General features: G+C 56.7%; 2 protein-coding genes and 1 long non-coding RNA gene across 3 annotated transcripts; 1 reads left to right on the forward strand and 2 right to left on the reverse strand.

Annotated features, from left to right (window-relative positions):
• Positions 1-617: 617 nt before the first annotated feature.
• Positions 618-7,976, reverse strand: GCAT (glycine C-acetyltransferase). Its single transcript, XM_087868711.1, has 9 exons — positions 6,345-7,976; positions 4,765-4,895; positions 3,634-3,735; positions 3,002-3,148; positions 2,335-2,489; positions 2,115-2,197; positions 1,738-1,909; positions 1,226-1,347; positions 618-942 (listed from the first exon to the last, which is right to left on the reverse strand). Exons 1-9 carry the CDS (start codon positions 7,030-7,032, stop codon positions 791-793), a joined length of 1,752 nt encoding a protein of 583 aa, XP_087724837.1. The 5' UTR covers positions 7,033-7,976; the 3' UTR covers positions 618-790.
• A 235-nt stretch (positions 7,977-8,211) lies between these two features.
• H1-0 (H1.0 linker histone) lies at positions 8,212-9,330 on the reverse strand. The gene has a single exon (XM_045779903.2). The coding sequence runs from the start codon at positions 9,022-9,024 to the stop codon at positions 8,440-8,442; it is 585 nt and encodes a 194-aa protein (XP_045635859.2). The 5' UTR covers positions 9,025-9,330; the 3' UTR covers positions 8,212-8,439.
• A 3,427-nt stretch (positions 9,331-12,757) lies between these two features.
• LOC123780728 (uncharacterized) lies at positions 12,758-18,189 on the forward strand. Its single transcript, XR_015727089.1, has 3 exons — positions 12,758-13,085; positions 14,031-14,137; positions 16,758-18,189. It is a non-coding gene; the product is annotated as an uncharacterized LOC123780728 (long non-coding RNA).
• Positions 18,190-20,313: the final 2,124 nt, after the last annotated feature.

The raw sequence follows: 20,313 nt of genomic DNA on the forward strand, positions 1-20,313 counted from the left end.
AGCTCGCTGCGCCCCCTGGTGGCTGATCAGCAAACCTTGGAATGAGCGGGATGGAAGGACCCCAGTTATCAATTAACATCCACTCTTGGTACAGTAAGGGAAACTGAGGCACAAATAGGTGAAGGGGCTTTCCCAAGGCCACAGAGTCAGGGACAAAGTGGGCTAGAATACATGGTTCCAGACTATCAGAGGTCTTTCCAAAAGTGACCCACATTCTTTCCTTGGGGGCCTGAATCCTCTGCCTCTCTTTCCACACATAGGTTTGGGTGCACGGGCCCTTCTTAACTGGACAGCTGTAAGCCATCCTTTGGATGGGGAGCAGAACACAAGGCGTTCCCCGGGGGCCGAAGAGAAGGGGGGTGGGGGGGTTGGGAAAGGGCCCGCAGGGTTGGTGCGCGGCCGTCCTCTACAGCAGCACAGAATCCAATTATGCCACCTGGGGGGCCCCTGCCTACATTCTCCCCACTGCCTGGGCCTCATCTAAACCTGGGGTAGGTGGTCAGCTCTGAGATCTACTAGGAGACCCAGGAAGAGCCTGCCCTCAGCCCCAGCTCCTGCCTGATTCTTCCACTGGTCCCAAGGCTGGGCCTGCCCAGAGAGAATAAAGCACACCAACATATCAGCCCATTTCCACACTGTTGTTTGACACTCTCGACCACAAGCACAGGCCTTGCCCCAGCCCAGCCCCAGGACTGCGGCAGGGCTCAGAGCCTCTGGCCTGGGCTGACCAAAGGGCCCTTTCGTCAATGTGGAAGGAGGGGGACTCTGGCTCTGCTTGGCACCAGCCAGGTCAGGGTAGTGCCCCATGCAGCCGCCCCACCTCCACGAAGGCCTCCACACAGCGGTCGATGTCCTCCTCGCTGTGCACTGCTGAGATCTGCACCCGGATCCGGGCCTTGTCCTTGGGGACCACTGGATAGCTGAAGCCGATGACGAAGATGCCTGGTAAGGTGGAAAGGGTCAACCTGGGGCTCACCAGAGCCACACAGGCTTTGGGAGACATGATACATGGTTCCTACTCCCCTAAGGGTCATAGAGGGCAAGGCAGGTGCCCAAGGTCTCACAGACATGCGACTGAGTCATGGCCTGGGATTTTCAGCTTGGACAGACAGAGGCTCTAAAAGGGCTAGTAGGGGGAGGGTATGGGGGAGCATTCACAGTATAGGGGTTCCCTCCTCTTTTCTCTGAGGACCCATAACCAGTCCCCTTGTTCCAGCTTCCTCACCTCTCTTTAGCATGTCATCTGCCATGCAAGAAGCCAGCCGAGCATCACCCAGCATCACAGGGCAGATGGGGTGACTGGCTCCCAAAACGGTGAAGCCGGCAGCCTCCATCTTACTGCGGAAACTGTGGGCACAAGCTGGGTGTCACTGGTGGCCAGGGGGCTGTGGAGTGTTCATACCCACCCCTGATGGCCACGTGCCCAAGTCTGCAGGATGGACCAAGGGAGGCAGATGGGGAGCCGGGCAGAGGAACGGGCAGACCAAAACAGAGAGTGAAAAGACAGGATAATACAAGATGGGGAGACACAGGGTCATCGACAGAGAAATGTACCAGGAAATGGCAGGAAGAGGAAGAGACAGAGAAGAGGGTTAAAAGGGCTGAGTCCCAGTGCGATCTGCTGGGGACATGTGTGTGGGCAGAGGCAGAACCTGTAGGCCTGGGCGGGCACACGGGGGCAGGCCCTTACAGCTCCCCCCCACCCCCGGCCTGCCCCACCCCTGCCAGGGACCGCACCGCTGGGTCTTGGCTGCCATAGACTGGACAATGGCGTTGCTCTCCATGAGCAGGTCCAGGGCCTTGGAGGCACAGCCAGCGACAGCAGGTGGCAGGCTGTTGGAGAAGAGGTAGGGCCGGGAGCGCTGCCGTAGCAGGGACACCAGGGGCCCGGGCCCTGTTGTGTATCCCCCTGAGGACAAGGGCAGAGGTGAGGGTGGGAGTCAGAGGCCAGGTGCCAGAGCCTACCCCGTGCCCCCCCGGAGAGGACAGTCCATGCTGCCCTCTTCTGTATGGTCCCAGTTCTCCCCCCCCCCCACCTACCCTGAGACACCCCCCCACCCCGCCAGGGCCCTGCATGTGGATAAGGGGACCCCAGGGCACGACCCCATCGGTACCTGAGGCTCCACCCAGTGCCTTCCCCAGTGTGGAGTTGATGATGGTGACCTGATCCATCACACCCAGCAGCTCATCCGTGCCCCTGCAAGGGAAGCTACCACTGTCACCACTGGCTGCCTGAGTACCCAGGGATCATGGGTTAGGTGAGGGGCCTGCTTCCTGGTTTCCCACCCACCCTCAGAAACCCGACCCAACGCCGTGGGTGAAGCGTGCTCCCACCGTCCTGTGGCCCCCAGGAAGCCAGTAGCATGGCATTCATCCACAAAGACCAGGGCACCATATCGAGAGGCAAGGTGGCAGATCTCCCGCAGGGGGGCGATGTCACCGTCCATGGAAAAGGCCCCATCAGTGGCCACCAGGCGCAGTCGATGCTTCTGCAGGGAAGCCATGGACAGGGGATGGCTGGTATCCCAAGCTGGGCCAATCCTCCCTTTCTCTGTGCTGCTTGGGACTCTGTGAGGTCACCTTGCCCAGGGTCTGGCACAGAGGTGGGCACATAAGCATTACTGTGTTGGGGCTGGCACAGCCTGCCCCTCATCTGTGCCTCCCTGAGCCTTGCCCACCTCTTTCACGGCAGTCCTGACCAGTGAGAAGAGCTCAGTCTCCCCTGGGAGAGGGAGGGTGGGTTGGGGCCACTTCTATCCCGGAGCTCATCCCACCCTTGTGCCCAGCAGGCCCTGCCACACATACGGTGATTGCTAGAAGTCAAGGTGGCATGGTACAACGGAATAAAGCCTTGGGGCAGAGGGATCTGGGTTCAGATCTCAGCTGTTTCAAACTTTCATGTTCTGTGAGAGCAAAGTTGGTCCCTCCAAGCCTCAGTGCATTCACCAGTGGTGAGGCTGAGGACAAGCCCAGCTCTTGCCCCACCTGGGCCTCACCCCACCTGGGCCTCCTGCAGCTTGGCCTCCAAGTCAGCCATGTCTAGGTGGCGGTAACGGTACTTATGGGCCTTGCACAGACGGATGCCATCGATGATGGAGGCATGGTTCAGCTCGTCCGACAAGACTGCGTCCTGTGGGGCCAGCAGGGCCTGGAAGAAGACAGTTGGAGTAGAGCTACTGCCCAACCACCTAGGGAGTTCTCCCTCCCCATGTCTATGTGAGTCAAAATTTCACTGCCATCCAGGACATTCCTCTGGGCAGGGAGACCCGGAGCCTCTATCTGCCTCTATCTGGGTCACCAGGGCCCCAGGGCCTGGGCTGGACCAGGGACCAGCTCCTGTGAGAGCAGGTGAGAACATGTTTGGCGAGTATCTGGTCCCAGCTATCTCCGGCTTTCCTGCTGCTGGTGTAGGTTATCTCCCCAGTGCCCTGGAAGCTGGTCCACTGCAGGTCCCAGGATTCCTCTGGGAGCACCTACATGGCCCAACCTTAGCCTCCATAAGAAAAAGGCAGTGGAGCCTCTAGGCATGGCAGTGGCATTCTGCCACATTCTCCTCACTGCTCACCCCCAGCCTTCCTCCACAGCCTGGCTGTCCTCACCAACTCCCACCTGTGCCCTTCCCCCAACACACACCTCAAAGAGGCCAGCATTGGCATCAAAACAGCTAGGATACAGGATGGCATCCTCCCGCTGGTGGAAGCAGGCTATCTTTGCTTCTAGATCCTTGTGGATGCTCTAAAGAAACAGAGGGAAACAGGTGACAATGCCTTCGGGGTCACATGAAACAAGCCCTGGGGACAGAGGCTTAGAGGGTCACAGGCTCGGCACAGAAGGCCTACAGCCTTGGTCTCTCCCTTCTTTCTCCACCACCAGGGTTCCCCCAGAGCCGACAGGAACCTGGCAGATGCTTCTCCCTGAGGAATCAGGGGCTCGCTAGGTATCCCTTCCTGTTGGACCTTCGTTTGTAATGGGGACCTAATGAGGAATTATGGGTGATGATGGCAAGGGAAGATGTCTTCCTGACATCAACCTAAGTCCTTTTTTTGATTGCTTAATGGCAAAGAAAAGGATTATGTAGGTTCATTTGGGCCTCAAATTCTTAAATTTGAAAGCCGTCCGGTCAGGGTGAGGGTTTTTTTGGAAAGTGCCCTGGCTGGGAGTCAGGAGTCCTGCTTCTGACACTCATTTCACTGTCCCGTTTCTGAGAAGATGGGTAATAATAATCACAAGTAGTCAGAAGCCAAGCCGCCTGGGTTAAACTTCTATCATAACAGGCTGTGTGCCCTAGAGCAAGTCACTCGAATTCTCTGGGCTTCAGCAGCCTCATCTCTGTAACAGAGACAAGAATATCACCTATCACTTATGACTGTTAGGAACATTAATGAGTTAATATTTGTAATGTTCTTAATACAATACCTGGTACATAGTAAGCACTGTAAGTTTCACACTTATATGTTTATTTTGTAACATTTACACAATAAAATAATCAACATTTATTGAACAAGACTATGTACCAGGCTCTGTTGGAAGCATTTTTGCATGCAGGTGGGGAAAGGGAGGCGCAGAGAGGGAGTTTCTTTTGCAACGCACAGAAGCCTGACTCGCCTTTCTGGTGTATAGCTGTAGGCTGAGAGCGCGCGGGCCCTGGGGTGAGCTGAGCTGGCTAAACCAGCCCTGCTGACTGTGGAAGCAGGCAATTGGGGTCAGTGCCCCACGCTGGGGACAAGGCACCCCCCCCCAACCCCCACAACAGCCACTGTGTACCTGGGTCCCGCAGATGAAGCGGGTAGAGCTAAGGCCGGCTCCAAACTCCTCCAGGGCCTGCAGACCCGCCTGGATCACCTCGGGGTGACTGCTCAGGCCCAGGTAATTGTTGGCGCAGAAGTTAAGGATTCCTGAGGTGAGGACAGTATGGACACAGCAGCTCAGGGCCAGAAAGGGCCTGGAAAAGCGTCAGTGCCGGGCCCTGGGGACTCCGAGAGGAAACGAACCAGGATTCACCCTTGAGAAGGCAACAACCACACAGTACAATCCACTCGGGGGCAGAGGCCAGGATGGGGAACGAGGGGCCCCTGGGAGGTACAGAATGCAACAGCTACAGGTGAGGGAGGGTCAGGAAAGGCCCCTCAGGGTGGAAGTTTAGACTCTGGCTGTGAAATCACATTCCACCCAATGAGGAACGGAGCCCTACCTTACAGGCTGCCCCTGTCCCTGAAGACTACCAGCAGCCCTCACGGGGGCCTTGGTTCCCTTGCGGGTAGAAGAGAGCTGGCTCAGGGGCCCGCCGTGGCCCTGACTCCACACAGCTGACTTTGCTGCCTGGTACGGAATCAGGTGGTGCCTCAAGTGTGTGGATGTGGGGGTTTCTCTGAGACCTCAACTCCTGACTTATAAAGCCCAGAGTGAACACAGCTGACCTGAGGGGGGAACTGAGGCCTGTAAAGGTCAAAAGCAAGATGAGAATCTGTGTCTCCTCATTTCCCATCTTTTGACCTGCTCCAAGCTTCCCCCAGGCGGGGGTGGGTGTGGGGGTGTGGAGGGAGGCAGAGATTTTTTTGGAACCTCCGTTTACAACTGAATACAACAGCACCAGGAATCCCAGGCCTCTTTCCTGAACAGAAGGCTGGTTTGGGAGTCTATATATAACCAGCACCACCTGGGGCCCGGCACAGACAAGGCAGGTGGTGACCACTGGTTAGACAGACCCAGTGGGCTAATTCACGGTGTGCCTCCTGCAGCAGCGTGGGGCCTCTTGCTGGCTGTGACTCTGACCCACTAGCTGACCTTCCAGCTCCAATATACGGGAGAATCTGGACCAAAGCCCAGCTCTGCCGGCCGCTAGCAGGGGCTTTCGGGCAAGGCAGTTCACATCTCTGAGCCTCAGTTTCTTTGTCTGCACAATGGGATTGGTTACTCCCGTGCTCCGAGGTTTGCAGGAGCCCACGTGCCGCAGGTGGTGGGGACCCGCACAAAGCAGCAGCTGGAGAAATGCAGGGCTGCTCGCCGCCGCCTTCCCACCACCCTTCCTTGAAGCAGCCAGGTGGGGGCCAACTGGGTGCCTCTCTTTTTCTCTCACGTTCTCACAGGACTGGGTCTCCCTCCAGCCCTACCGTCTGAGTCGAGAAGGTGCTCAACAGCAAATCACCTCCCGCCGTGGAACAGGTTTCACTAGATTACAGCTAACCCTGGGAAGCCATAAAGTCAGCCTGATAGACTGGGGAAGGTGCCAGCGGCTACGTGGTGCAGGTACTCCCACCCGCCCCCTGCCCATTCCAGCGCAGGCCTGGAACAAGGGTCTTAGAACACACCGCCAGGTCCGACGACTCCCAAGAGGGGCCAGTTACCTCCGGAGACGCCGTCCACGTGGATGCGCGGCCCCTGACGGGACGTAATGACCCGCTCGCTCTTCCAGGTGCCAGCCCCGCGGATCGCTTCCAGCTCCTCCTCCAGGACGCCACGCAGCTGGCTCAGAGCCGACTGCGCGCGGCGACTGCGGGGGGCTGCGGAGAGAGCAGCGTGGAGCACGCGACCGGCCCACATGGTGCCCACCTTCACCCGAGCACTCCCGGCGCCCAAGGGCTGTGCGCACCGCGGCCGCCGCCTGGTCCCGTGGCCGGGGGGGCCGGGCCACGGCAGCCAATCGGAGCGAGAGAGCTGTGAAAGGGGCGGGGAGGCGGCCCCAGGCGTGGGGGGGCGGGGCCCGGCGGGACCCGCAGCGGATGAAAGTGGATTGATGTGTAAGTGAAGACTGGAGCGCTCCGTGTAGGGGGCAGGGGAGGCGACACGGCGGAGGGTGGTGCGTCCCAGGGCCCAGCCCCCCAGCCCCCCCATTCCCATCCCCTGCCTCCACACCCAGCTCTCAGAAGGAAGGGGGATGCACCCTGGACCCCAAAGGCAAGACCCTAGAAGCAGGCTGAGGCACGCTCGGTACTCTTTCCCGGTTCCTGTGGAACTCTTGAAACAGTCCCCCGTTCGCAGGTGCAAACGCCCCCAGGATTTCATCCCAGGCTCGCCTGCCTGATTGCTCCGCATTCGTCTCCAGCCTTAAAAGTGAGGAAAAATGCACCGCTCAGGTTTTTTTCATTTTTCAATTTTATTTTAAAGTTTTAAAATTACAAAGACAGCAAATTCTTCCCGGCACAAATAACACTTGTTTAAAAAAAAAGGGGGGGGGGTGTGGACCACGCGCAAGTGCGCATTTTCTTATATTATTAAAAATAAAAGACGACTGTACAGGTTTTTTTCTCCCAGCTCCCGGGTGTGAAACGTTAAGTACTAGCCCTAGATATGTATATATACACATATACACAGAGACACACAGACCTAGCTCTGTGCAACTACTTAGCAATTCAAAATCGACCGCAGTATGTCTTACCGTCCACTCCCCGCCCACTCACCCTCCCCCATCTACAACTACTTTTATAAAAGACTCGAAAGTAAAGAGGTGGGGACGTTTTTAAGTGGCGGGTGGCAGGGCTGGAGCCCCTCCAGGCCACCAAGTAAAACCACCTCTTTTCTTATACAGGGGGAACCAAAAACCAGGGGAAAAAGGGGGAAAAAGTCCTCCTATGATACAACCCAATTGTGTGGAAAAAACCCAAGTTTTAACAGGGCACACTGAGGCACTTGGCTGTCTGAGTCCCCACCCTTCCCCCAAAGTTGCCACTCCCGTTTAACATGAGACTTTCTGAAGCCACAAAGACCCCCCCCCCCCCCGCCAATGACTAGATTCCCGCTGACTGTGAGAAGCCCCAGCTTCTCAGACCAGCTGTCACTTTGACACCCCCCCCCCTTCCCTAGGACAATAGGAGAGGCCACAGGGGCACACTAACAGTGAGAAGGAAACTGGATTTGGACCCCCCCCCCCCCCAATGCTCACTATTGGAAGGTGGAAGTCAGCCCGGAGAGGGTTTTTTCCCCACCTTCCTCCTTTGCCATCCAGCTGCTACCACCCCTTCCTTCTCCCCACCAAGGTTCTGAAACTCTCACAAGGGGTGTGCAACCTAGAGGAGGCCGGCTCACCTTAAACTTACCCCTACAAACCTTCCCATTTCCGGGCTCCCCCTCATCTAGTCTGAACGAGTGGCCTTGCCCATTCTCTCCCACCCCTTTACCTTCAGAGTGAACAACCATCCAATCAAACAAAACACACAGACCCACCCAAGTCCCTAAACCCATTAAGTAGATTAATAACAAGTCAACGAAACTAAATGTAAGTACATTCTCATCATTAGAGATGAGATTTGTGGTTGCTGTCCTTGCACGACTGTTAAGGAAAAATGAATTATTCCCTAATTTCTGAGGAATCCAAATTCTGTCTCTTATGAAGTCAGAATAGAAAGGGGCAAAGGACTGCAGACGAAGATCAAGAGAGAAGGAAAGAGAAAAGTATTTACAGAAAATAGACAGGCAGGAGTGTCCACAAGAAAAGCCCCCTTGTCACTTCTTCTTGCCGGCTCTCTTGGCACTGGACTTGGCTTTGGGCTTCACTGATTTGGCCTTCTTAGGCTTGGATGCCTTGACTGGCTTGGCCTTGACAGTCTTGGGTTTTTTGGTTTTCTTGGGCGTGGCAGCCGGCTTCTTCTTGGCCTTCTTGACTGGGGTGGCTTTGGGCTTCTTGCTTGGGGTTTTGGAGGCAGCCTTCTTGGGCTTGGCTGCCTTCTTTGGCGTGGCCACCTTCTTGACTTCCTTCTTCGTCTTCTTGAAGGCCACCGACCTCTTGGGCTCGTCGCTTTTGGCCAGCCGGAAGGACCCCGAGGCACCCACCCCCTTGGTCTGCTTGAGGACCCCAGTGGTGACCAGGCGCTTGATGGACAACTTGACCTGCGAGTCGGCGTTCTCACCCACCTTGTAGTGGCTCTTGATGAACTTCTGGATGGACTGACGCGAGGAGCCAGCGCGGTTCTTCTCCGCCTGGATAGCAGCCACGATCATGTCTGAATACTTGGGGTGGTCTGTGGACTTCTTGGAGGCCTTGGCCCGCTTGGGCTTGGCCGCAGGGGTGGACGTGGAGTTCTCGGTCATGGTGGCCTGTCTGGTCCTGCTGTTGAAGGAGGCGCCTTCAAAAGGGCCAGCCCTCGTCGGAGGCCGAGGAGAGCCTTACTCGGGATGGGCTCTGGCGCTCCTCCTGACTCCCGGGCCAGTCCGGGGCCCGGCTCTCGGGGACCTGGCTCGGGTCGCGGGAGGACTCGCCGGGCCGGCTCTTGCGTGGCCCAGCCCCGCCGGTCTGTCGGTCGGTCTCGGCGCCCGGCTCCGGCTCGGGCTCTGCCTCCGCCTCCGCCTCCTCTGCCTCCCTTTTCCCAGCTCCGCGTCTGGCGCTCGGGCGGCGCATCCGGGTATTTAGCGGCGGCGGGCGGACCGCGGTGAGGACAGGGCTGCTGGCTGCCTGCTCCCGGCCCGGAATGGCGCCGCGCCGCCGCCATCTGTGTTTCTTCCGCCGAGCAAATCCGACCTTTCCCCCCGGCCCGGGCCTTCCCGCTTCCCGCCGCCGCCCGGGGCCGCTGCCTGGCTCCCTGGGCTCCCCCGCCGGGCATCCCGCCGGCCCGGCCGCCGCCCCCCGCGCCCGCCACGCGCCCCAAACGGCGCCGAGGACCGCTGATGCGCCTGCACATTTCCCCTTTGCGGGGGGCTGGCTCTGAGGGCCCGGGGAGCCTCAGTGCGGGAAACCCCCCGTAGCAAAGCTCCCCCCTGGGGCTACCGGAGAGCCCGCTCCCGGCCCGCGGCGGGACCCCCCAGCCCCGCGGAGCGGCTGGAAAGCGGCCCCAACTAACACACGCTGCCCCGAGCCGGGCGACTCCCAGCCGGGCCGAGCCGGGACAGGGGGGAGGGGTCGCTCCCCCGGGGTCCGGTCACCTCTCGGGGGTCATCCCGCCACTGGGCCCCCCGCACCTCTCCCTCTTCTCTGCCCTTGGGGCCCCTAAGCAAACTTTCCCTGGAAGAGTTGGAAGGGCACTTTCAAACTTTGTCCCTTCCCCCTTCGCTGCCGGCTGTCCCCCCAGCGTGCCCCCTGACGTCTGCGTGGAGGTTCTCTCCTGAGGCCGAACCCCCACTACTGCCTGGGACCCCCGAGGGAATGAGGAGAGGTCTCCCGAGTCCTCTCCTCTGCTCGAAGACCCCCACATCGCCCATATAGCCTAATCGGGAATTCATTCATATGCCTCTCTCAGCCTAGGAGTTTCGGGGTCTCAGAGGCAGAACCTTGCTGTCTCCACCCCTGAGGCACAGCTTGGGGGTCAAGTCCCCCTCCCAAGGTCCCTTGAAGGCAGTGGGGGGGGCGGTCTGCAATGGAGGAGCTGTCCCAAAGTCTCCAACAAGAGACTTGTCCTGGGGGCCCCTGGGATAAAGAGAGGCCCTGAGTACTTTGGGAACTTGGGAAAACAGGGCGCTGGGGGAGAGGTGGAGGAGGGGGGTCGCGTTCCTTGGGTCCTGACTAATCCTCGGAAATTGTGCAGTTGTTCAGGGAGCGGTGGCCGGGACCACCGCCATTTTGCTGGGAGGATGCGATGTCTTTGTTAAAATGTATACATCTTTTCCGTGCTGCTTGGCAGGTATAGATGAGGTGAACAAGGGGCGTCACCGTCTGAAGGGAGTCTTGAGGGGCTCCGAGGGACTTTAGGGGCCCAGAGGCCATCAGAAGAGACCCCACAGTTCCTGGGACCCCTTGTCTATGAAACACATCCTAATCACATGCAGGGCCCGCTTGGCAGGGACCCTGGGTTGAGATTCTGGAATGCTCCCTCCCTAAGCCCCCTCCCACAACAAACCCGCTTTTATTCCCTAAGCCAAGAGGCAGAGCACTCTTCATTTAAACAATACCCTGGGAGTGGGGGTTTATAGCTGGTCAAAATGATGAACGTGTCTCTGGAATGGTGCGGGAGCTGTTTGCAGACACTGGCTGTTGGGGAGGGGAGAGGGGGATGGTTGGAGGGTTTAGGTGGGGGATGGAGGGGTCCTAGCTGCGGTTGGGGGGAAGGGCTCCTACTGGACTTGGGGAGTCTCTGAGGCCAGGGAAATTAATAGGTTTCCCCCACGAACACCAAGGGATGGATTAATCCAAATGATTGGGAGGCGGGAGAGGGAGGCCTGAGACTCGCTATCAGATGCCTCTCACCGGCTTATCTTGGCGGCACAGGCAGGCAAGGGAAGCCACGAAGGGCCAGGTTAGTTCAAAAGGTCAAGGTTCTTATTTGGATGATGTCAATTACCCCGAAGTTTCCTGATTTGAAAACATAACATTCTGGTGGATTTGTTTAAGTTATTTACAAAGGCAATTTTGGTTCCCCGCTAAGATCTGGAGGGGGAAATAGGCAATCCAAATAGCCACCCACCCACCCACCCCCCCGTCCAAGATGTGTACACACACCCGCACCCCCACCCCCCACGCCACGGCCCTGGGTGTCTTAAAATAAGGACTAGATTAATCCTTTGACACGATGATGAAACAATTTTATTTACACAGCGCCTTACAGTTTGCAAAGTGCTTGCTCTCCACTCGTTTCTTGATTCTTTGCTCCTCCAGCCTAGGGAGGCAGCCAACGTGATCACTCCCCCGATTATCCCCATTTTACCGTGGAGGCCTCGGGATTCGGAAGGATGGATATGGGGGCGCACCGTGAGGCTCAGCTCCCGGCGCCCCCAGGTCTTCCCTTCGTTTTGTAGCTCTCACATCCCATACCCCTGGCCATCGGAGAGACCTGTAAATTCTCTCCCGGAACTGAAGCCAGAAATGGAGGAAGGGGTCGCCTCGGAGTCGCGGGGGCTTCCCGCCGGCAGACAGCCCAGGTCCTGCCGGGCGGCGGGATTCACCGCCCCAACCCCCCGCCCCAGTTAGAATTGGAGGAGAAAGGAGGGGGCCAGTAGTTGGGCGCAGAGTCTGAGGCCAAGGGGGACAAGATGAGGAAAGGCTGCCTCCAGATTGCCTGGCCTCACCTCGCCTGGCTGACACTGCAGGGCCTGGGGGCTTCTTGCCTCGGGCCGGGCACCCCCGCAGCCCGCTCTCGGGTCCGCACCGAGCGCCGAGCCATTTTCCGGCGGGCAGCCTGCGAAAGTTCCCCCCCACCACCCCTTTTTACGCGAGCCCTTTAAAAACCCGGGAGCCACAGAGCTGCGGGCAACTCCTCCTGGGAAATGTAGTTCCCGCACTGTTCCCCCATCCCCTCCCGCCCCGGACCCTCTCGAGCCTCGGAACCGCGGGTCCGCCCCCGGCGTGGGGAGGGGGGGTCACACATCGTCTGTCCAGTCACGCGGGGAGGGGCCCAGGCCTCCCCGGTGTTTTTCCATGTGTCAAAAAAAGGCTTCAGCGTTTCCACCTGTAAAAAGGTGAAAGGCCATCATCTGTCCTACTTCACTCTGGGGTTGTTGTCAGGGTGGAATGAAAACCTGTATGGAAAAGTCTAAATTGCATGAGAATGCCGGGGTCAAGTTTTTCTAATGGTCAAATGTTCGCATGTACCACCCTTTATTAAGCCCTTGGTACACACATGACATCTTCATTTTTCAGAGAGGAGGTCTAGAATGACTGAATGACTTGCCCAAGGTGGGTCAGCCTGCGGGTGGGTGGCAGAGTGACACTCCCAAGCCAATGACTCCCACTGCACCACCTGTGGTCTCGTGAGACCTTGCCAGACAAGCAGTCGTTCCAGGCTTCGGAACCTTAGGGTATTCACTTGATAAATGCCTGACACTGGGCTAGGCTGTGAGCAAGAGATAAGAGATTCCTGCCCTTGTGGGGCTGACATTCTAGTCGAAAAGATAGATAAGCAATAGACCAGATACAGAAGTCAATTATAGAGTGTGTTAGAAGGCCATAATTGCAAAGACAAAATTAGAGCAGGATAAGGGGAAGGTGATGGGCAGTGCTAAGAGGAAGTATTTTGCAATTTTCAACGGGGGTGGTCAGAGAAGCCCTCATTAAGAAGCTGACATGGGAGCAAAGATTCAAGGGAAGGGAGGGAAGGAGCCATTCTTATTCTTGGAGGAAAAAAATCTTCCAAGCAAAGGGAACAGCTGGTGCAAAGGCCCTGTGGCAGGAGCGTACAAGGTGGCTGGATGAAGGAGGAGAGCAGGAGGAGATGAATTTTAAAAAGGTAAGAGTAAAGGAGGCACAGGTCAGATGGGGTTTGGGGGGACTTTGGCTCTTATTTGAACGAGCTGGGAGCCATGGGAGTTTTGAGCAGAGGAGGACATGATGGGACCCACAGACCATAGTCAACCCCGGTGAACTCTGGTTTCTGTGTGGAGAAGAGGCTGCAGAGGGCAAGGACAGAAGCAGGGTGAGGAGATGGTTGTGATAATCCAGGTGAGAGATAGGGGTAATTTGGCCCAGATGGCAGCAGTGGACGGGATGGGAAGTGGTCAGGTCCCAGGGGCACTCCAAGGACATTGGCTTGAACACTGGGAGACAGAGCTGTCGGGAACTGAGGCAGGGAAGACTGAAGGCAGAGCAGGGCGGAGGGGTCTGGCTGGGTTAGGTTGGAGACGTCTCCCAGATGGGTGAATGGAGATGCCGGAAAGGCAGGTGACTAGCAGGGTCGTAAGTGCGCAGTCCAGGGGAGAGTCTGAGGTCTCAGATGCACATGTGGGAGCTGTCAGCAGACAGCTGGCATTTAAAGGATGTGATCAGAGGGAGAGCAGGTAGGAGAGGACAAAGGGCGGGGCCTGGGGACCCTGACACATGAGGAGGTGGGAGTGAGGAAGAGGCACCAGCAGAGGGGACCTAGAAGGAGCTGCCCCAGAGTTGAAAGGCAACCCGGGGGAGGAGGGGTGTCCTGAAGGTCAGGGAGGAAGGAGAATGTATCAAGGTGGGGAGGGAGAGGCCAACCTGTCCAATGCCACCGGCCAGGACAGCAAAGGCCATCATCTGCACTCATGGAACGGGGGTGGGGTGGGGTGGGGTTTGCCCTCATCTGAAGGTGGTTGACCAGAGGGTCTCTCAGAGCCCTTCCAGCTCTCTGGGACTCAGGCAGGGCTGGGGGGGCAGCGGGGGCGGGGCCACAGGTTCGGCCCCCAGCTTTTAAACATCTTTGCTTCAGGGACAAGAGGAAAGAAGAACGTTGGCAGGAGGCCGGGGATGAGGGCAGATTTCCCAGAAGAGGACCCAGAGGAGCTGGGCTTTGAAGGCGGAGTGGGATTTCCCCAGGTAGTGGGGGCAGGTGGCACCACAAGGGGCTGGAGCAGCAGGGGTGGGGGCGTGGCCGGGGGTGACAGGGCGGCTGGAGATCCAGCAGGAGTGGGACCCAGGCCTCACAGCTGGGCAGAGGGGGCATGGAACGTTTTTGTGCAAGGGAAGGAGTGTGTGTGACGCGATCGCGTTGGCATTTATGTTATGTATGTACATGAGTAAGCAAGCTCTGCACCCAGCGTGGGACTTGAACTCGTGACCTTGAGACCAGGAGTCGCAGGCTCTACCGCTGAGCCAGCCAGGCACCCCCAAGGTTGGCATTTTAGACAGGTGTGGGGCCGCAACACCAGCTGTGGGGACGGAGAGGAGGGGCTGGATTTTAGTGACATTTAAGAGGTCAACCCAACGAGTCCCTGGGAGAGAGGGACGAGGGCGAACAAGCTGAAGGGGCGTCGGCGTATGGGCTGTGATGGGTAGGGAAGAGGGCAACTCTGGCCACATTGGGCTTACAGAGCCTGGAGGGCTCCAGGTGGAGGTATCTGGAGGCAGCTGGACGGAGTCAGGAACTCAGGAGAGAGATGGGAGCTGGAGACGGGGGATGGGAAGCGTTTGTGGCAAAGTGCAGCCATTCTCATGGAAAGTGTGGAGAGAGCCGTCCACGGCCCCTGAGATCCTGGCAGGCCAAGATCAGGGGGCAGAAGGGGACCCAGCCAGGGGCGCCTGGGTGGCTCAGTCGTTAAGCATCTGCCTTCGGCTCAGGGCTTGATCCCAGAGTCCTGGGGTGAGAGACAGGGCAGGATGAAGACCCCCACTCCTCTGGAAATCTTAGCCAAACTCAAGGCTCAGCCCCTGGTGGGTCTCCTCGCTGAGGCTGTGTGCGGACCTCCCAGCCTCCCCCGTCTTGCTGGGTAGCACAGTGCTTCTCAAACGGAGGCAATCTTGTGTCCCCAAGGACATTTGGCAATGCTGGACACAGTTTTGATGGTCCCGGTGGGGGGTTGCTTTTGGCAACTAGTGGATAGAGGCCAGGGACGCCTGGTGCTTTAGCGCCCTTCAAGGCACAGCCCAGCAGCCCACCCTGCGCCCCCACCAAAGAATTGTCCCCAGATGTCCAGAGGACCAAGGTGGACAAACTGTGATATAGTCAGAGAAAACCTGCAAGGTCGGGAGTTCCCTGTGTGTGTGTGGGGGGGGGGGGGATCCTGCCTCACTTGTCCTGTCGGTCTCCAGGCTGAATATAGGAGTTTTCCTATCAGAGCCGCCCAGAGGATATTAACTGACACACTGAGAGCTCGGAGGAATCCTGCCCTGGGGTGGCCAGCACGTGTCACCGTGTGCCAAGCACTGGCCTAACCGAAGACTTGTTGAATCTTTCTAGCCATGCTGAGGGGTAGATTGTTATTGTCCCCAGTTTACAGATGGGAAAACTGAAACAGAGAGGTGAAGTCACGTGGCCAAAGTCACACAGCCAGTAAGTGGCAGAGCTGACTTCAAACAGAGGCATGTCTGACACCTAGTACCTAGCACTCGGCTCAGCTGCTTCTTTTTAAAGAGCACACGCGGAAGGAAATGAGCAGTGGGTGAGGTCCTCGGGCCAGGCTGATGGCTCAGGGGACAGGGGCCAGTCCCATCACCGGTCGCCATCCTTCCTTCTCTGGGAAATTCACCAATGAGTAGATTATCGCCGTTGTCCTTAAGTCAGGGAGCCCCCTTACTTAATTTCATTGAACAAACGATGTGTCCCTTCCTTTTAAACAGATTATCCATATTACACGGGGCGAGAAATGTCTGCAGGTTTTTCTCCCTGGTGAGAAATCCTTCTCTATTTAAGGTGACGCTCGCTACTTTCCACGTTGCTCTTGCTTTTATTTTTTTAATCGTGGTAAAATACACCCAACATAAAGCTTCCATCTTAATCATTTTTGAGTGTTCGGTAGCCTGTCCCCCCTCCCCCAGCCCCTGGCCACCCCCATGTTACTTTCTGTCTCTATGAACTTGACTCCTTCGGGTACCGCGTGTGAATGGAATCATACAGCATTTTGTTTTCCGTGACGGACTTCACTCAGCACCACGTCCTCAAGGTTTATCCATAGTGTAGCGTGTGTCAGAATTTCCTTCCTTTGAATAATAATCATCCTGGATGGCCGGACAATATTCCATTGTATGTACGTATCACATTTTGTTTATTCATTCGTCCACTGATGCGCTCTTGGGCTGCTTCCACCTCTAGACTATTGCGAATAACGCCGCTCTGAATACGGGTGTATCCACGCTTCTTTGAAGAGCAGAGAAGATTTTGCCCCGCAGGCCCCAGATGAGGTCCGAGAGTTATGCGTGGCTGCCTCACTTCTACCCTGGGGAGAGGGAGGAAAAGAATAAGTCACCCAGGGTATAAACTCCTGCTGCTACTGTAGCCAATGGCCCCAAAGAAACAACACAAAGGAGGCGGGAGATGTGTTCCTTCCGGAGGCTGTCGGGCAGCATCCGGTTTTTGTCTTTTCTGGCTTCCAGACGCTGCCCGCATTCTTTGGCTCGTGGGCCCTTTCCACCTTGAAAGCCAGCAACGGCGGGTCAAGTCTCCTTCGTGATGCCATCTCTCTGGTTCTGACTCTTCCCCCTCCCTCTTCCCGCATTCAAGGACCCCTGCGATGACCTCGGACCAGCCGGATAATCCAGGCTCATCTCAAGATCAGTTGAAGTCCCCCGATGGCATCGCCGGTCGGGGGGAGAAGGCCTTGGACATCTTTGGGGAGCCGTTAGTCCTCTCACACACAGTTACCCACATGCCGAAGGGGTGCAGGGGATGGGGGGCGGGGCGACATTGCTCCCCAACTGCCGCGGCAGCCGGTGCGGCCCAGCTCCCGGCCAGGGCTGTTTCGTGTTCCAAGAAATCTCATGTGGGCAGAGAGCTAGAGGCAGGGTGGCTACTCTCCGGTCATCTCACAGCAGTGAGACCTGTAGGGAAGGAGGGGACATTTGTAAAAATCCATCAGCTGGACCCTGTTAGATTTCTGGTGCCCCCAAAAGTCAGTTGGTTTTCAACTTACAAAGTCTAAGCGACACCTAGCCCAGGTGGGGTGAGGGGCAGCTCCTATTTCTGGCAGGTCCCCAGACAAAGAGTTACCCCAGAACCTTGTGGACAGGAGGGGACCCAGCCCTCCAGGGTGTAGCAGCCAGCCCTCCTGACTGAGGGGACTGCCGTCCGCTGGCCCCTTCTTCTCCCCCCACCCCGCCACTTCCCTCCATCTCCTGGTCTTGTTTTCTTTTCTTCTGGAGACTTCGTTCTCCCGTCTGCCTCTTCTGCCTCAAAGCGTGAACCTCTTGGCAGCCCGTCCAAATTAAAGCCCTTCAGAGGAGGCCCGGGGCTTGGCCTCTGAGGCTCCAAGTTCCGGAAGGGGGAGGGGGAGGCAGCAGAGATAACACTGCAGATTGGGATTGTGCCGAGCTCCAAGCAGGAAAGCAGCAGGGGCTGTGAAAGCGGGTGCCCGGGGGGCTGACGCAGAGCAGGTGCCAGGAAGGTCCTGTGGCTGGATAGAGACTGTGCCCGGGGGGTGTGGCGTGAGATGCTGTCAGAGAGGTGAGCCGCCTGGAGCGCATGGGGTTTGGGGCCACAGCAAGGGGCGTGGATTTGGTTCTAAGTGCACTGAGAAGCCACTGCAGAATTTCAAGCTTAAGATTTTTTTTTAATGGTTTTTATTATATTATGTTAGTCACCGTACAGTACATCCCTGGTTTCTGATGTAAAGTTCGATGATTCATTCGTTGCGTATAACACCCAGTGCACCATGCAATACGTGCCCTCCTTACTACCCATCACCGGTCTATCCCATTCCCCCCCACTCTGAGGCCCTCAGTTTGTTTCTCGGAGTCCATAGTCTCTCATTAAGCTTAACATTTTAAGTTTCTTTAAAGAGTTAATCCAGTTATTTTATTAAGATTTTATTTACTTGAGAGAACGAGAGAGAGCATAAGCAGGGGGAGAAGCAGGGAGAGGCAGAGGGAGAAGCAGGCTCCTCACTGAGCAGAGAGTCCAATGCGGGGCTCGATCCCAGGACCCCGGGATCATGACCTGAGCCGAAGGCAGACACCCAACAGAGTGAGCCACCCGGGTGCCCCCAATCCAGTTATTTTAAAACAAAAATGTAGGTTATAGCAAACATCATTCGTGCAAGAGAGTACGCGACATCCGCACACGATTCTAAAGGTAATATGGGAACACACATCTGTGTCATCACTCAGGCTCACGCACACCACCCTACCAGTCCCTCCGAAGCCCCCTGTGTCCCCCCCCCAGTCACATCTCCGTGACCTCTGTCCTGAATCACAGAAAGAATTCTCCCGTTTCTTCTCTATAGTTTGCCCGTGTAGGTGCACATCCCATACGCTGTAGAGCTTACCTGTGCCTGGTTGGGGGCCACAGACAAATGACGTCAGGCCGCGGCGCTCTTTTCTGTCACCTGCTTCTGTCACTCGGGATATTCCGGAGAGTCAGTCACGTTGGTGCCCGTAGCTGTGGTTCATTCATTTTTGCTCCTCCGGCCAGAGCACATTCTGGTCGGTAGGGCTTGAAGTTTATAGCATCTGGGAGGTCCTTTTAAAGATATGTAAAATGAGAATACAATATTAGGTAAAAACTAATTTAGATTTAGAATGAGAAAGGAATTCATGACAATGACAGATTTTGTTTTTAAAGCTGATAAATAGCACAAGCATCATACACTCCAGAAATGTATTTTTTTTTTTACTAATTAACCATCTGAGCCACACTGCTGGTGTCCCTCTCAGGCCTCACAAGGGACTTGGGGACTCCTCACAGGGCCTCACCAGGGGTTTTGGCAAGGAAGGGACCCTAAGCCTTCGGTGAGGTCAACTGCCCAGGGAATCCGTCCCAGACTGTGGTCTGTTCCACTGGAGGAAAAGGCCACAGTTTGTCTCTGTTCTCCCGCTGATAGAATATTCCTGAAGACGTCCGTGTCCCCATCCCTGGACCACATGTATGTGTTCTGTTACATAGCAAGGAGGAAATCAGGTTGCGGGTGGAGTTAATGCTGATCTTGAGATGGAAATTAGCCTGGATTATGCATCATTGCTAGCTTTTAAGATGGAAAGAGCCCACAAGCCTCTGAGTTTGGAACAATTTTTTTTCCTTCCTTCCTTCCTTCCTTCCTTCCTTCCTTCCTTCCTTCCTTCCTTCCTTCCTTCCTCCCTCCCTCCCTCCCTCCCCCCCCTCCCTTCCATCTTTGCTCTTTCTTTTCCAGAGATGAACATCTGTGAACTTCTGGGTGCTTACATGTGCTCTCACATTTAACTCTCACACAAAAACCTATATAATGGGTATTACTAGCTTATAAAAGGAGAAGTTCAGGTAGGAACTCTGGTCTGTCCACCCCCCACACCTGTCGCATCTTCAAAATGTCCAATCCTGATAGAACACAGGCTGTCTGTGAGCCGCGGGCCCCCCAAGCTGCCCCTCTTGGAGCACTGGGTTCCAGAAGGCCTCCGGAAGCCGGAAAAGGCAACCACGAGATCCTCCCCTAGAGCCTCCAAGGAACGGACGCCAGCTGACACCGTGACTTGAAGCCCAATGCGACCCACTCTGGACTTCTGACCTCCAGTAGCTTCAGCTCTAGCAGCCCGTCCAGCTGCTTCCCACAGGCTCCAGTACGGAGGGTGGTGAGGGAAGGGCAGAACGCGGGTGGCCGGCCCTGCGGGGCCATCTCAGCTGTGCGGGTACTGAACTGAAGAGCTGGGCCTGGAAGTGGAGAGAAGCGGTGAGTGTGAGACGTATTTAGGAGAATGAGTCCACAGGGCTTGCTAAAGGGGTTGTTGTTAGGGGTGGGCGGGGGCGGGGGGGGGGGAGAACCAGAAAGACTCCCAGGTTCCTGGAGCGGAAGCAAGGATGGGGTGGGTCCTGAGATGGTGGTGGCCAGGGATTCCGACACCAGGACCCTTGCTTGGCCAGCCTTCCCCTTTCCTGCCCTAACTGACAGCCCTCCTGGTCCCTCCTCATGCTGTGGAAGCGGACCTCTCACCGGCCTCTCCCAAAGTAGGAGAACGGTAGCAATCCCACAGCGACTGAGAGCCAAAGGATGGAGAGAAAGACAAACTCCTGGGACAAAGGAACAAAAATGAAGGCGATGGGATTCCTGCTGGCTCAGTCGGTAGAGCATGCAACTCCCCTTCCCTTCCCTCCC

The sequence above is a fragment of the Ursus americanus genome, chromosome 17 (genome assembly GCF_024610735.1).
Source record: "Ursus americanus isolate L20-20 chromosome 17, mUrsAme1.1.p, whole genome shotgun sequence".
In the NCBI taxonomy this organism is placed as follows: Eukaryota; Metazoa; Chordata; class Mammalia; order Carnivora; family Ursidae; genus Ursus; species Ursus americanus.

Excerpts from the sequence above, each read along its gene's own strand:
- GCAT (XM_087868711.1), bottom strand. The coding sequence starts at position 7,032 with ATGCGGAGCAATCAGGCAGGCGAGCCTGGGATGAAATCCTGGGGGCGT. Across the intron at positions 4,896-6,344 it reads CGTGGACGGCGTCTCCGGAG|GAATCCTTAACTTCTGCGCC; the intron begins GTAACTGGCCCC and ends TCCTCACCTCAG. Across the intron at positions 2,490-3,001 it reads CCAAGCTGCAGGAGGCCCAG|AAGCATCGACTGCGCCTGGT; the intron begins GTGGGGTGAGGC and ends GCTTCCCTGCAG.
- H1-0 (XM_045779903.2), bottom strand. The coding sequence starts at position 9,024 with ATGACCGAGAACTCCACGTCCACCCCTGCGGCCAAGCCCAAGCGGGCC.